This window comes from Oratosquilla oratoria, chromosome 8 (genome assembly GCF_046742065.1).
Source record: "Oratosquilla oratoria isolate Oo_2021 chromosome 8, ASM4674206v1, whole genome shotgun sequence".
Classification (NCBI taxonomy): domain Eukaryota; kingdom Metazoa; phylum Arthropoda; class Malacostraca; order Stomatopoda; family Squillidae; genus Oratosquilla; species Oratosquilla oratoria.
In genome coordinates this window covers 31,067,138-31,084,637 of record NC_134784.1, presented here as the reverse complement: position 1 = coordinate 31,084,637, position 17,500 = coordinate 31,067,138, and the positions used below count along the sequence as shown (strand labels likewise).

Below are 17,500 nucleotides of genomic sequence, written 5' to 3'. Positions count from 1 at the left end.
GGTGGGGATGGGGCTGGGGGGGAGGGGTTCCAAGGACCGTTGGCGGATGCGATGAGGCAGCGGGGCGGGATGGAACTCGAGGCAACAGTTGATTTTTGACTCAGTGACGACAACGTTCTCTATCAAATGCACTTGTTCCATGCAGTTTTCCTCCTCCTCTTCCTCCTCCTCCTCCTCTTCCTCCTCCTCATCCTGCTCCTCCTCCTTCTCCTCCTCCTTCTCTTCCTCTTCCTCCTCTTCCTCTTCCCCTTCCTCCTCCTCCTCTTCCTCTTCTCCACCTCCTCTTCCTCTTCCTCCTCCTCCTCTTCCTCTTCTCCACCTCCTCCTCCTCTTCCTCCTCCTTGTCTTCTTTCCTCTTCGCGCTCGCCAAGTGACTGCAATTTGCTCTGGCTCTCCGAGCACAAGGGGCAAAGGTGACGGCCTCGGCCACTACTAAGCGACTCCTGACGTAGGCCAATCTCCTCTTCAGCCATTATGTTATCGTCATCATCAACATCATCGTCGTCGTCATCGTCGTCGTCGTCGTCATCATTATCATCATCATCGTCGTCGTCGTCATCATTATCATTATCATCATCATCATTATCATCATCATCATCATCATTGTTGTCATCATCAGTATCAGCATCGTCATCATTATCAGTATTATCATCATCTTAAAGTATCATCAATATCACTCTCATCACCATATCATCATCATTATCACCATCAACATCGTGATCATAATCATCACGGTGATCACCATCGCAACAAACGTTTTCCACGGAGATGAATAAAATCGCCTGACGGCAGGAGCCTAGGTATGACCGAGGCTGGTACCTTTGCCCTTTGTGCTGGGAGGCTATTACCTCGTTAAGATGACGTGTTCTTCATTCAGTCGAAGGTCTACCTCGACCTCGATCGATAGCTGGAGGAGATCTTTTGCCTGACCTTGGTTGGAGGGCAGTTAACCGTGACCTCAGCTTGGGGCGTCGGGGGGGGGGGTCACCGTCGTTGTCACATTTGTTGGTATAAGTGTTCTTATCAGGGCAATTTCGCAAGCACCGAAGAACACCTCTGGCAACACGACTTTATCGCGGTGCCACTCGCGGGTGCCAACCAGGAGGAGCTGGTCTCTCAAGAGAGCTCGTTAGTTGGTGAAAGGAAGCGATAATCACCACTCTGAGAGTCTTCGAAGTCGACCCAGCAATGATTTGACAGTCGTGTTATCACTGACTGACACACAGTATCAGGCCGAATCAATCTTGGAAAAATGTGGAACTTTAGTCGATTCTGTCGGTCTCTGTTGATAATGTCATCTATCATGATGATGATGTCATCTACCATGATGAAAGAGTATACCTTTGGTTTGACGATCATCAAAGACCAAAGCACTGGTTCAACGAAAAACCGCCCGTTGGTTGCCACTTTCTCTTCCGCCGGATCAGTAATAGGCAACATCCTTGTCCTATTTAAGCCAAACCTTAGACAATTTACCGCCATTTCCTTTTCTACCAATATCGCCGCTATCGGTATTTGATCTTTTTATTGTCATTATCGGGTTATCTTGAATGCTAAACCTTCCTCCGTGGTCTACTTTTACACTAGTGAGTTTTTTCGACTACGCTTCCGAGCTCCGTATGGGATAGTGACTACACATTTCAGGGTCTTTAGTGACGCCTCTATGGGCCAGATTCACGCAGCATTCTCTTATGATTGGGGACTCATCTTTTCGGTGTGATCGTGCCACAGCCAAGGATAGAAGCGCTGGTTAATGCCGACGAAAACTTCGGAAATAAAACAAAATAAAACAAAACAATATCATTAATACAAAAGTAACGGTTTCGTTGCAGACAAGCCTGAATATAAACACACACACACACACACACACACACACTATTCAAGCCAAACCTTAGACACACCTCGTGGAGCTGTGGTTAGAGATCTTGCCTGCCACTACGGCGGTCCGGGTTCGACTCCTGCCCAGGGTAGAAATTATTTCAGTATCGCTTCGCTGCGGGGTGTTACTCCAACTCTCGTGGGCGGGGAGTTGGGGGTGTGCGTGCGTGTAAGGTCACAGTATTCCCCATAGAGATCGGTCATACGAGCTCTGAGCTCTCACCCTGGAGGTAAATAACTGTCGATTACGAGTCCAACACGTGACCCAAGACCATGGTGAAGAACATGGTGAATCTCTCTCTCACACACACACACATAAATATATATATATATATATATATATATATATATTTATATATATATATATATATATATATATATATATATATAAATATATATATGTGTGTGTGTGTGTGTGTGTGTGTGTGTGTAAACTGTATATATATAACATTTTCTTAACTAAAATTCAATTTGAATCGAGCTTAGAACGTAACTGAGACCTGTGCCTAGTTCCTCTTAGATAAAAAAAAAAAAAAAAAGTCAGATGAACAAAATAATCTGGCGTCAGATGCAGTGGTTAGCGTAGCGGGCTACAACGCCAAGCGACTTCACTCAGTTCAGGACCATTAACGCCCGTGTGAGTGAAAATTATTGTTTCCCTGTGTGTGCGAAATCGTCAAAAATAAATCGAACAATATAAAGATGGACTTTATTTGAAAAATAATACAACTGTATGTAGATATCAGATATCATAAGAATTTATATATATATATATATATATATATATATATATATATATATGTATGTATGTATGTATGTATATGTATATATATATATATATATATGTATGTATATATATATATATATATGTATATATATATATATATATATATAGACAGCTTGAGACCATCGATTGAAGAAACTGTAGAAAGAAGATTCTTTGTCAAAATGGGACCTTGCTGGAAAACTTCAAGAACTCACTGAGTCAGTATGAAATTGCGGGTAACCCCACGTTCGAGTTGGACCTCTCGAGGTCTTGACCTCGTAGGAGTGTTCGTGGTGATCCTTAGCGTGGAGGGCGTAGTGACGCTCCTGCCTCGAGAGCAAGAGAGAACGAGTGGACTACAAAGTCCTTCGGAATCCACCAGAATCAACACTACTGGAGGAAGGCCGAGTGGCTTGTCTAACAATGGGAGCCCCTTCCACCCTTCTGCAGGAGTTGAGACGTCCTTCTCAGCCTTTGGGGATATCGATAGTGGCAGATGCTCTTTTATAGATAACGTCTACGTCAATTCAGGGAGGCAGTACATAGTTTTTCGTAAGTACCTTTGGGTCACGTCTACCTTGTAGGCCTACTTCTGCTTCTGCGCGAAATTTGTTTTGGTGTCTTTCAGGAGATGTGGCAAAGTGGGGTTTGTTTACATTGCCCGATGCTATAAACGAACGAATCTCGAGTAACTTATACTCTTTAGATTGTTTTTATGTAAAATCATTCAAATTGCACCTAAATAAGTCTCGAATTTATGTGGAGGTAAGTGCACACGTGTTGGGAACAAAATACGTTCTTCTTATAGTCCATTTTGGTTATAATGTTATATAAATTTACGTTATGGCAACATCGTCATAACTGTGTCTAATTGGCTGCTGTACCGTGCGAATCCAACAACCATCTATCTGTTTTTTTTTTTTTTTTTAATATTTCATTCCATTTACTTTTTGTCTAGTGCATTTTTATTGTCAAATCTACTTAACTGATTAATCATCTTTTTTCATTTTATATATATATATATATATATATATATATATATATATATATATATATATATATATATATATATATATATTTCACAACAAGCCTGCGCATAAATGGCAGAATTCCAGGCACTAACAGAATTAGTCATGAACAGGGATAGTACATTACTACAGACTTGCGAACAAGCACACTGCTTAGAGACAGCACGTAACCCCCACCCATCCCCACCCCCGAAATGTCGTCAAGCTTCCCACATTCCTATGATATTTTGTCACTATGATATTTGACGCAGGCCGAAGGGGTTTCTCCCCTTCTTTTTTTTTTTTTTTTGCATGAAGGGACGGAGAGGGGAGGTCGCCGATTTAATGAAGCGGCCTTGCTGTGGATGTACTGTGTCTTGTGACACTACTTCTGATCCAGGGCAGTGGGCTAGATGCAGGTATGACCCGTCATCCATGAGGTGCCAAGAGTGAGGGAAGAGGGTGGAGGGCAGTGGAGTGTGATGGGGATAGAATGGGTGGGAGTGGTCTTTATGCCATTGTTTTTTGGCTACCTCTCTTATAAGGGGGAAAAAATTCTTTGGTACATGTATGTACCTTCTCCTACCGTTGACGCATGGATCCCTTGTGTCCACGTCCCCTTTTCCCTACTGTATGTTATGTTTGTTTGAACTCTATATGTATTTCTGCACTGAAGATGTAATACACGAAAGCGCTCTGCTCCGGTCTTTCTTTTCATAGTGGTTACCTTGCTTCTGTAGAACACTTGTCCTTAGTGTTTTTATTGCATACACATACATACACATGTATATACATATATATATATATATATATATATATATATATGTATATATATATGTATATATATACATATATATATATGTATACATATATATATTTAGTTCTTTATTTACTAATTCAGCTATTCATTCATCTATTAGTTTTTTGTTTTTATTTATAGCTATATTTTTAGCAAATGTCACCCGACTGTTCAATGTCCCACTTCCTCTCGCACTCTAACAGAATTAAATCGTATTATGAATGTTTTTCTTCCTGTGACTTGGTCACATGACTATGAGGTGACTATGCCACAAGGCGTTCATTCTATCAGCATGGATACTCTTAAAAAAAAAAAAAAAATTACTTCTGTTACCTGACTGAAATTTCTCCGTACCGCAACCTCTGTTACTCCAGCACTTCGGTGTGATATTGTCACACAAGGAAAGAAGTGTAGGTTATTGCTGATAATAAGCTATAATCATGTTGACATCGTCTATGCATTTTTCACACTGGAAGTTCATTCCCCCCTCCCTTCCCCACTACCCCCTCCCTCATCTGAACGAAATCTCTCATACTTAGATAAAACAAAATTTATCAACTTCGTCACATTGCTTAGGGAAATTAAAAATATAAATTTAGAGCGTGTTTTTTCATCTATTTGACTATTAAAAAACCTCGTCGTTTTGTCTGGCGACATTTGGCGTCCATCTCTGACGATATGACGTCATCAGAGGGAAGACGAATGGCTTGGCTGAGACTTTGATTATATCTAAAAATTAATCCCCTTTGCTTAGGTGACGTTCCATTGACGCCATTTATAGATTTAATTCTGGTTAATACTAAATGATTTTTTTTTTTTCGGTTGAGGGTCTATCCCCATGGCTGAATGGAATCGTCCAGTAAGTCACAACAAGATCACCGACACAAGATTCTGTAGCGAAAGAACGAAATTTTTGCTTATCGCTGGCTACATTTTTGCCTAAATGCCCAGCTATTTCCCAAAGGATAAATACATGACGTCACAGAAGGGACTATGCATTTGAGCTTACCTAATTGTGATTACCTAACCGAACATTTCACGACAGTTTCTACACGAACCACCTCGTCCCACGATAGTTCCGACATCTCCGTCTCCGCTTAGAGCCCGTTTGTATTAGACTTTATTCATGACAAAAAAAAAAAAAGTCCAATTTGAAAAAGTGTAGATGAATTATATGTAATGTAGAGAGGTGTTACTAAGAAAATACACCCTCAAGTTCAATGTTGAATGTTGATAGTAATTGAACATTTAGAAGGAGAATAGGGTCAATACAAGAATAAAACACTATCTTGTAATACTCATTTAGATAATCATGCAAACGCATACATACATGGAAACTATAGTCTGTGCGCCCCAAAGAGTCCGTCCAAGGTGTAGCATACGTCGTGTCAAATCAGCCTTAGTACATGATGCCTCTCTCTTATTTCTCATTTACGTGTTAATCTGTATATAATTAATGAAGCGGTGTAGTGCCCATCGGGGTGGCACCATGGGGGGAAAAGAGCTGTTGCCACGTGTCATAGAATTTATCCAAATTGTTGTTATAATCCCAAAAGGTGATACTCTTTGTACTATACAGTTTCCTTTACTATATACAGAATACATAAAAAATAAAACCGCACATAGATGGGAAATAAGAGAGAGAGAGCGATGCATGTATTAAGGTTGATTTGGAGAGAACAGACTATAGCAAGATAAGACAAATATAAGTGTGTTTGGGTTAGAAGAGATGTAAAAGATAAAGAAAGAAAACAAGAAAATTTGTAGAAGTTAAACAATATATTTATGAGAAAATATCAAGAGAAGGAAAAGGAAAAATTAATTGAGAAATATTGAATGAACTTACATTGATATCGACGGACTGACGTAAACAAAATTAGAGATAAATGATTATATAGGATAAAGCGAATCAGACAAAATAAGGCTTTGCCAAGCTCATATTTAACAAAAAGAATCATGTTCAGGTGAATGAGGGAAATTATAACATATGTTGAAGGGACAGGAATGGGGTGGGATGATGATGTCAATAATAAAGAGTACTAAGGTAGAAAAGGTGAAAATGGGAGAAGAAATGGCCAATATAACGAATATGAAAATCATAATTGAAGGAGGAAAAAGGCATCGCAGCTACATACGTTCCTCCAGAAACAAAAAAGTAAAATAAAAATAATACAAAGAATCAACGAGAAATGCAGCTGAGCAACTGGAAAGAATAATTGAAAAATGTAAAAATACAAATCTGATGGGCGATTTTAACTGTAGAGAGATTAGATGGAAAGAATGGGAAACAGAAGGAAGTGAGAATTCCTAGAGCAGTACGATGCTGAATGAAACCATAGATAACATAATGACCCAATGGGTCAAAGAACCATCAAGATACAGAGGAAAAAAATACACCAACATGCTAAGATTTTATCTTAACCAAATAACCTGAGGTTATTGGAACATTGAATTACTAGTCCCCGATAAATAAAAGTGATTATGTAATCCTTGAATCTACACTCGAAGTGAGAGAGACAAAATAAGAATAAGATATATACAAAGAAGATACAACTACGCAAAAGCTTATTTCAAAGAAATGAGAAAATACTCTGAAAAGGAGGCTGGAGGAAGTTCAGTAAGGCTAAAGAAATAAAGAAGAAATGGAAAAAGTTGATAAAAATGTATAATAGAATGGTGGAAATGTACGTGCCGAGTGATATGAAAAGAATAACAAATAAGGACTTATTTGATACACAAAATGCCCAATAGGTAGCAAAAAAAAAAAAAAAAAAAAAAAAAAAAAAATATATATATATATATATATATATATATATATATATGTGTGTGTGTGTGTGTGTGTGTATATACATATATATACATATATATATACATGTATATATGTATATATACAAAAGAGTTGTAAATAAATATACAAAAATTAGAAAGGACGTGGAAAACATTAAAAAGTAACTGGATAGTGCAAAAATTAATCCAAATTGATCTATAAATGTGTAAATGGTATACTGACTTACAGAGATGATATATCTAAGTTTGGAATTGAAGAGGCAGCATAAGAAAAACAAGTTGAAATAATGAATACAAGTTTGCAATCAATATTTACCAAGAAAGGGAAAAGGGGGGAGGAAAAGGAGAAAAGGGAGAAGTAAAGTGAAAATTTTCAAACATTAAATTAGAAATAAATTATGAGATTTGATTACAATTTTCGAGAACTTTGAAATGAGAAAGACCTCAGGCCTAGATGGAATCCCAAATCGGACACTGGCAGAGTGTGAAGCAAAAGCAGCAATGACTGCAACAGCTCTGTAGGGAAGAGGCCAAACGCAGAGTATGGGAGTCCAATATATTTTACATTTCGCCCAGCAGGGCTTCTTCAGAAATAACATCGATGAAAAACATTTTACTCCTTATATAGTCCGCAGGGCTCGGGCTATATAAGGAGTAAAATGTTTTTCATCGATGTTATTTCTGAAGAAGCCCTGCTGGGCGAAACGTAAAATATATTGGACTCCCATACTCTGCGTTTGGCCTCTTCCCTACAGAGTGTGAAGTGTTTAAAGGATGAAATACAGTAACTGATTGTATGGTCTTTGGAAGAGGGGATGGTGCCATTGCCATTGGGCAGGAAATATGCCAACGTAGCACTAATATTCCAAGAAGGAAAAGGATCCACTGAATGATAGCCATTTTTTTATGTATGGATTATCTGGAGAAGGAAATTTTAGTTGGCCATCATCTTAGATTTGGAAAAGGAAAGTTATGTGTAACCAATTTAAGTTTTTATTTGGAAGAAGTGGACATGTAGCATGAGAGTGAAGGTTGAGAAGACAGTGTATGTCTTGATTTGGAAAAAAATTTCGACATATTGCAATGCAAAAAAAATGACATGGAAATTGAAAAACGTAGGAGAACGTTAAAGGAATACATTAAAATTATAACAGTTTTTAAATAATAGACGCATACGAACAATAGTAAAAGATGAGATGCCAGGGTGGAGAGAGTTGACTAGTGGAATACTACAGGGTTCGGTTCTGGCACCAGTAGTGTTTTCACTGTATGTCGATGATATGATGGGGTGAATAGCAAATCTATTTGCACAAGGTGGTGTGCGTGTGTGTGTGTGTGTGTGTGTGTGTGTGTGTGTGTGTGTGTGTGTGTGTGTGTGTGTGTGTGTGTGTGTGTGTGTGTGCAAAGGAGTAGGCATGCGTTTCGTGCACATACAGTGAATTTGTGCTTTTCCGAACAAGCATAATTATGTCAATATAGACCTCTTTAACTCTCTTTGTGTCCTTTTTCAGAGGCGATGAAGTACGATGGCATGAATTTTGAAGACATCATCAGGAAGGGACACGACACCATGTGTCAAGACATGTGGGAGTTCTCCCTGATGGGTGTGGAGACGCGAAAGGAGCTGGACAACTTCATCTATTGCATGTTATGTAGCTTTTTCGGCTTCGGTAATATCTTTGTCGTTATCATCTCTTATTGTTATTGATATTTCTTGTACGACGATGCCATTTCTTTCCTTAGCTGCAGTGGGTCCAGTGGTTCCTGGTCAATATCTAGCTGTCTCTTGAGCACTGTCGGCTCAGACTGGAAATGCAAACGGCACAGAAATTTATTAGTTCAAAACAGGGCCAGTTGCATAAAGTAATGGTCACAATCATAACGAAATAAAGAATAAATGTATTGTACACTGATGGTGGTGATCACTGTAAAATGATCTACTTGAAAGGAAAGATACACAGGACAACCTGTCACCCTGGTGGAAGGATTCTCTTAGTTGGTGACCCAGTTCCGCAGTCGGGAAAAAAATGTCAGCTGTAAATTTCTTTTCATCAGCTGTAGATCTCATAGGGAATTCTCTCTTTAACAATTAATGAGTGGCCTAGGTTTAGCAAAGTATGTTTATCTTATAGATTCTTAGATGCAATATATTTCATGCGTTTGTTACATACACATGCCTATCACTCTATGTAGTATTGATTGTATATTGTATGCAGTCGATATTCTTAGGACTTCGGTGACATCCCTACAGCCCAGAGTCGCGCAGCACTCTTTTATGATTGGAGGCTAATTTCCACTTAAAAAATAATGTTGATCACTTTTGAATTTTACCATCCCTCCGTTCTGCAACCTTCCTTATATTTCTGCTTTGATCTCTTTGTTACTGACAAAACTTATATGCAGATGTCAAGTCACTGATTGGTCTCTAAGCTGATCTGACTTTGTTCTTATTTTTTTTAAACCTATTAACGCTCTAAATGACTCTTTGGCACTCACTTGTGACTCCAGATTCTGAGTGGGGCGAGTTCTCTTAGCTAATAAGCAGACCTTCTCCCAGTTCTTGGGTTTTTGAGTGTCCATTTACTTAGTAAAACTTGATCATATGACAAGGGTACAATCTGCTCCATTTCCACTGGAAGCTTGTTTCGGTGTCGAGTGATTTAGCCCTTCAACACCAATTTGAGTGTTTTCTCAGCCAAAAAAGAGTACTTATATCCTTGGGAACATTATTCCACTAAAGAGGTGGAGTCAAGGAAGCAGTATAAACAGAAATTTAAGAAATGTGTCAGAACGGAGGGACAGTAGAAGATAAAAAGGACTCTGGTCTGTAGGGATGTCACTAAAGTCAATACCCCATACAGACGACGGGTTGACTGACTGATTGATTTAATGATTGAGTGAATAATTCATTCGGCACTTGGTCGACTGATTGATTGATTGGGCGACTATTCTTCTTCCGCAGCTGCGCAGAACAAGACTCATATCATCACTGGAGGAATCGTGAGCGTGCCTAATGGAGGTTGCTCACTCACTGAATGGTACAAATATGGTACGTATACTCGTATACCACGACATTGCTCCTCTTGTTGATTTACATGATCAGTTATTCGTTGCTCACTTACGGGCCGACAACGGGTACCTCCACAATGCTATCTGCCAACTTCCTCAGTCCCATTTGAAGGTGCAACCCAGAGGGGCAGGCACTCAGTCTCCGGACAGTATCAGTTTCAATTATATTTCCTTCATTTGTGTGCACAAGGAGAGCTGACAACCGGCGACTGCTCCTCTCTAATACAACTTAGACATCATTCCAAGGTTTCTTCATAAAGAGATCTATGGGGGGGGGGGCGAGGACCGTTGCCAGCTGCTGTGGGGCTGTGGGTTTCCGTTCAGGCGAAACTCGAGGTAACCGTTGAGGCGTTCCATACCAGACAGGCGAAGGTGCCAGAAGATCTTTTAGGCGCTGGTGTCTTCGCCTGTCTGGCACGGAACTCCTCAATGGAAACTGAAACTAATTAGATACCAATCTTTTATTTCACTATTTTACCTTTCACCAATTTGAAAATATACAAAGAACATATAAAGATGTCCCACAATGACCACTCCTTACACCTCCTTTAGTGAGGAACCTTGCCTCGTTACTCGATCTCCTACAGGGTCGTGGCTGGACTGGGGAACGCCAACGACGAATGGCATCGCGGACGAAGTGGTCCTCCTCGACTCTACCACGGGGGAAGAAGTCCCTGGGTCGAACCACGTCCACGCGGGGAAGTACGGGGTTCTCCTCCTAGGATCCATGGGCCAAAAGTGTTCTTCAGGTAAGCGAGTTCGGTAAGAGAGTTCGAGAAAACGGGGGACGCTTCATTTAAACATACATATTGATACAATTTACGAATAAATTCATATGTATAAGTGTATACATACATACATGCATATATGGACATACGTACATACATACGTGCATGCATGCATACATACATACTTACATACATATATACATACATGCATACATACATACATACATACATACATACATACATACATACATACATACATACATACATATATACATACATACATACATACATACATACATACATACATACATACATACATACATACATACATACATACATACATAAATGGATACGTACACACATAAATACATACATACATGTATACATACATACATGCATACATGCATACATACATACATACATACATACATACATACATACATACATACATGCATAAATGCATACTGTATTTACCACAACCGAGAATTATATTTAAGTTTTTATCTAATTTAGGCTCGACAAGACACATCACATCTGGTTCTTTTTCTTTCAAATAATCATTTAGCTTTAATTTAGGCAATATCGAGGTACATACCACTTTCGAGCTCTTTAATTAGATTTCCTTTTCTCTTCCCTGCCCTTGGTTAGATACTTTCTAGATGCTAATCCATCAATTTCTGGCGTATCATTCAATAATAATATTCCGTCCTCTGTTCCGTCATTTTGTTTCTTAACTTCTTTAACAAGTTCCTTTGGTCATGTCCTCTCTTCCTATTATATATATTCTCTTAGACAAATGTTCTCAGAATTGTCTTTACCTTCCAATTTGCAAGTCCTGTTACGTGTTTCAGTTATTGTGGATTGTGTGTGTGTGTGTGTGTGTGTGTGTGTGTGTGTGTGTGTGTGTGTGTGTGTGTGTGTGTGTGTGTGTGTGTGTGTGTGTGTGTGTGTGTGTGTGTGTGTGTGTGTGTGTGTGTGTGTGTATTTACCTAGTTGTATTATACGGGAAGGGGAGCTATGCTTGTAGTGACCCGTCTTTGTATCTCTCAGCATCTAGTTTGTTCTTAAATTCTTGTATGGTTTTTGCACACACTATTGTTTCGTCCAATTTGTTCCAGACACCCACCACTCTGTGTGGAAAACTATCTTTTTTTCAGATCTCTCCCATAACTATCCTTTTTGAGTTTCTTTTCATGTTCTCTTGTTTTTCTTTTATCACACTTTAATAAGTCTTCCCTGTCAAGGACTTCCGTGCCTTTAATGATTCTGTAAATGGCCAATAGATCTCCTCTTTCTCTTCTTTGTTCCAGAGTTGGTGGTTTCAGTTTAGACAATCTTTGTTCGTATGTCAATTTTGAAAGATTTGGGGCCATCTTTGTCGTTGCTCTAGTTTCTTTATATTCTTTTTTGTGCTGGGTGCCCATAGTGTCACAGCGTACTCCAATCTTGGTCTTATCAGTGTGACTATTTTTTTTTTACCATTACTTCGTCCAGGTAATCAAAAGCTACCTTTATCAATAGTAAATTCTTGGGGTAATCTTCTCTCTGATACAATTCTTGTTAAACTGAATAGCCGCTGACGTTCTGACGATCTGTGTAGCTGATCGCTCAAAATTGCGGAAGACCTTTTTTTCTTTCCTCATTGTTCAATGTGGAACAGAAGTTTCCGATATTCATCTGGGAACCAGTATCTGGGGATTTCGTGGTCTCATCTTCAGCTGGGTGGTAATAGTGAATATTTTAATCATCTTGGACTATATGTTCACAAGAAGAAGAGGTAAGAGACCTCGAAATCTGCAGACACTGGTTCATAGTAAATTGTAGGTTTCTCCGACTATTTTGTTTATATACTTGTCTGGTGACATGTCTTTATTGATAATTAATCACTCCTAGGTCCTTTTCGGAGCTAACTTTTTTTACTTCCTTTGTACCAATTTCATAAGAACATAAGAACATAAGAAATAAAGGAGACTGCAAAAGACCATAAGGCCTACACTAGGCAGCTCCGTAGTTTGTTTGATTTTCTTTCTTATTTTTTCCAAACTCTATTATACTACATTTCTTGATGTTGAAGTTCACTTCCCACTTTTGGCTCCATTCCCAGACTGTCCAGATCTCTCTGTAGTGTTTCACAGTCTTTTTTTGTGTTTACTTTCTTTAGTAGTTTTGCATCGTCTGTGTGTGTGTGTGTGTTTGTGCCCCCCTTGAACATCCTATTGAATATATATCTCTTGTCTACTAACAAATTCCATTCTTATATATCACCACCTCTACCTCCAATTTTTCCTCCCGTCTTTTTCATCTCATTTTCCTCTTTCACCTCCCCCTCCTCCTACTCCTACCATCTTCCTCCTCGTCTTCCTCCTCCTTTTCTTCTTCTTCTCTCTCCTCCTCTTATACCTTTTTCATCTCAACTTCTCTCATCTTCTCCTCCTGATCCTTCTTCTGCTCCTGCATATTCCTGTCCTCTATTTTCTCTTCCATGTCCTTCTCCTCCTCCTCCTTATCTTCCTTCTCTTCCTCCGCCCCTCCTCTTCCTCCTCCTTCTCCTCCTTCTACTCCTCCTCCTCTTCCCCTTTTCAGAAGGAAACACCTACCGTCGCTGGGGTCTCCTGAAGCTCGATGCCACGGGCGAGGCTCTGAGGTCCATCGGTCACGGCATGTGCGAGACAATCGATTCTTCAGTCTCGCCCACAACCTCAAAGACGACACCTACCACGGTTCCAAGCACAACGTCAACAACGACCATAGCATCGACAACTTCAACGACAACTCCGTCCACGACGACGACGACAACAACGGAGACGACAACGACGGAGACGACAACACCAACCACGGAGTCTACGACCTTGTCTTCATCCACGTTGTCGTCCACATCGTCGACATTGGCGACTACAACGCCTTTCACTGTTCCTCCAGGTATGATCTGTGGGTACCTCATTTACTTATTGCTAATTCTTACTTATTATTTCATTTACTTTATTTACTGAGAGGAGAGCCAGCTGTTGTTTGCTGACGACACTGCGCTTGTAGCAGGATCAGAGGAGGAATTGAGGAAGTTAGTGACAGTTTGAGAAGGTGTGTGAAAGAAGGAAACTGAAGATAAATGTGGGCAAAAGTAAGGTGATGAGATGTACAAGGGGTCGCCGAATTTATGAGGTGGCCTTGCTGTGGATGTGCTGTGTCTTGCGACACTGCTTCTGACCCAGGGCAGTGGACAGGATGCAGGGATGACCCGTCATCCAGGAGGTGCCAAGATAGGAGGAAGGGAGGAGGGTGGAGGGGAGTGGAATATATGGGAAATGAAATGGGTGGGAGTGTTTTCTATGCCTTTTTCTTTTTGGCTACCCCCCGTGTAAGGGGGAAAAGCTTGGGGTATATGTATGTACTTGATTCTATCTTTTTTTACTGTATTTATCTATTCTGTTGTATCTATTTATGTACCTCTTTAATTCTTTCTTTATTTGTTAATTTATTCATCAAAGTATTTTATGTGTGTATCTACTTATTCATTTGTTTAATCATTCATATTTATATCTGTTCACTTATCTATATATTGTTTATTCAATTATCAATTATCTTGTTTACTTATGTATTTATTTATCCAGTTAACTTAGGTATTTATTTACTTTTCTATCCATTCATTATCTATTTATCTATATACCGATTTATCAATCTATTTATTTACTTGTCCATTTATTTGTATTCTTATTTCTTCTTGTTTCTATCAATTTATGTATTTACCTTTTGATACCTCATCAATACAGCCCGAAATCTGGCAACAGTAGTTTTTACATTGAACTGATTGTTAACTGGCCAGACATTCCTGTAACGGACAACAATTGTATAGTTTCTGGCTGCTGTTGGGTGATTTCGTTCGCCTTACAACGCCAATAAAACAAACAAATAAATGTATCGATAACAGAGCTAGCATCTTCCATGCTTGGACATGTATGATTAATAATGAAACTTATAATGAACGAGATTATCTTCTATCTCGCCAGACTGCTGCCTCAGCCCTTCCCACGATGGAGGCAAGATAACAGAGCAGGTAAGCTCTCTCTCTCTCTCTCTCTCTCTCTCTCTCTCTCTCTCTCTCTCTCTCTCTCTCTCTCTCTCTCTCTCTCTCTCTCTCTCTCTCTCTCTCTCTCTCTCTCTCTCTCTCTCTCTCTCTCTCTCTCTCTCTCTCTCTCTCTCTCTCTCTCTCTCTCTCTCTCTCTCTCTCTCTCTCTCTCTCTCTCTCTCTCTCGTAATAAACTCATATATGTATGTGTGTGTGGGTGCGTGCGTGTGTGTGTGTGTGTGTGTGTGTGTGTGTGTGTGTGTGTGTATTCGTATATATGGTAAAAAGGTTTTTATGAACATAAATTCTATTGAATAACGCAGTATAATGTAGAAGATTGAAAAAAGTCTCGAAAAAAGTTTTCATTGCCCAGTGTGAGGTGTTATCTAAGTGAATATGCACACACACACACACACACACACACACACACACACACACACACACACACACACACACACACACACACACACACACACACACACACACACACACACACACACACACACACACACACACACACACACACACACACACACACACACACACACACACACACACTGCATGATGCATGAAATCGCCTTTCGCCCGGAACAGAGGAAGGGGAGAAGTGTGTCATCTACAGTGCCCCTTCACCTGAAGGAAATCCCCTGAAGCAAATCCCTTAAGTTCCTTCCCGGTTCCCGCAGGACGTCTTGTGCCCGGGGCTCCTTCAGGAGACGTCCTGTCCTGAGGGCTTCGCTGGCGTGGTCGTCATCGCCTGCGAAGGAGGACCTCCGCCCCGTGTCAGCGTCGTCAACGACACCTGTGTCCATCTTTGGGTGAACGAAGTCGAGAGTTTGGTGAGGAAGATCTTCACATATACTCATACATATATACGTAATGTACATACATATACATATATATATATATATATATATATATATATATTCATTTATTCATATGTATGTATGTATGTGTGTGTGTTTGCGTGTTTATTCTTTGTTTCAAACCACATGAACATGAGGTTATACAATAAACTGAATAAAACCACTTGGATTTAGCGGCAGAATAGGGTCTCTATTATCATCAGCATTGTGAGGGAGTTGCTAATTAACATCCCCTTCAGCTCGATTTAAATCCCTTTGGGCTTTAATCGCTGCAGTAGAGGGATTAAGATTCTCTCTGTGTCACCAAATGATTTTCTTCCCCTTGTTCAACCCAGATCGAGGAAGGAACCACGCCGGCTAACGACATTGCAAACGACGTTCTCCTGCACACCGATGCTGGTTCGAGTATCACTCCAGACGACCTGGAAAGACTCCCCACAGTCCTCCACAACCTGACACTCCTAGAGGAGCAGCAGGTCGAGGCTGAGGTTGACGGGAGTTCGAAGGTAGCACTTGTCAAGGACTACACTGAGACGGTCGTCAAGATTGTTGACAGTGTCCTCCTTAATACTGACCTCTGGGATCAAGTGAATGAGGTAAGTACCACATATAGAGGGATAGACAGACAGATAGACAGACAGATAGATAAATAGATAGATAGACAGATAGATAGATAGAGTGACAGATAGATAGGTAGGTATCTTATTGACTACAGGAGGAGTATACTTAGAGAATATTATCTTACATATAAAATCAAATATATGATAAATTTTAACTATCAGGTATCAAACCTCTAACCAGGTGGTAAACACAGTGAAGTAATAAAGACCATATGAGGACGGAGCCTTTATTTATACGACGTTTCGCTTATTACAGCTTTTTCAGGTACAAGTTGAGATACATATGCTTGAGATTAAATAAGGAGAAAGGAGGGAACGGGGAGAGAAAAGAAGAAGGGGGGAAGGAAGAGGAGGAGGAGGAGGAGGAGGGGGAGGAGAGGAGGAGAAGAAGAGGAGGAGAAGGGGGGGGGATGCAATACTTGGAAAGGTTGAGAATAATGGCCCAAACGTCCGTAGGCGAAATGTTCACAAATGGTGGTTTAAATATTTAAAAAAAATTTGCTGGCCATGGGTATCAGGGGAATTATGTGGGGCGAGATGTTAAACGTGCCCCTGTTTTGTTCAATAGTGTTCGTTCCTTGTATGATCGCTGCTTCTAAACACTTCCTGCGGATTTTGTCTGGTTCTCGTATCAGCAGCTCTGCATTCTTCCAGTCCATAAGATGGTTTTCCTTGTTTCTATGTGTCACACATGCATTCGTGGTGACATCATGCCAGACGTCGTAACGGTGTTCACGTATTCGTGTATTCAGGTCGCGTGACGTTTCTCCGATGTAAACTTTATCACATCCTGAACACGGAATACGATAAACACCGGCTTTGGTGCCCGGTGTTTGGTTGTTGTGTATTTTCGTCTTCGTGATGTCTTTTATCGTCCTGCTTGTCTGGCACACTACTTCCAAGTTGGTGGTTCTCAA

The 17,500-nt window shown here is 40.1% G+C and overlaps 1 protein-coding gene across 1 annotated transcript in view; it reads left to right on the top strand.

Moving 5' to 3' along the window:
- Positions 1 to 17,500, top strand: part of LOC143027679 (uncharacterized) — a 37,549-nt gene that overhangs the window by 7,680 nt on the left and 12,369 nt on the right. The window contains exons 2-9 of the mRNA XM_076189112.1: positions 2,778 to 3,196; positions 8,749 to 8,907; positions 10,200 to 10,286; positions 10,894 to 11,055; positions 13,618 to 13,953; positions 15,039 to 15,085; positions 15,784 to 15,936; positions 16,299 to 16,559. Coding sequence (XP_076045227.1) covers positions 2,869 to 3,196; positions 8,749 to 8,907; positions 10,200 to 10,286; positions 10,894 to 11,055; positions 13,618 to 13,953; positions 15,039 to 15,085; positions 15,784 to 15,936; positions 16,299 to 16,559 — 1,533 coding nt within the window. The 5' untranslated portion in view covers positions 2,778 to 2,868. The remainder of the gene's footprint in view (positions 1 to 2,777; positions 3,197 to 8,748; positions 8,908 to 10,199; positions 10,287 to 10,893; positions 11,056 to 13,617; positions 13,954 to 15,038; positions 15,086 to 15,783; positions 15,937 to 16,298; positions 16,560 to 17,500) is intronic.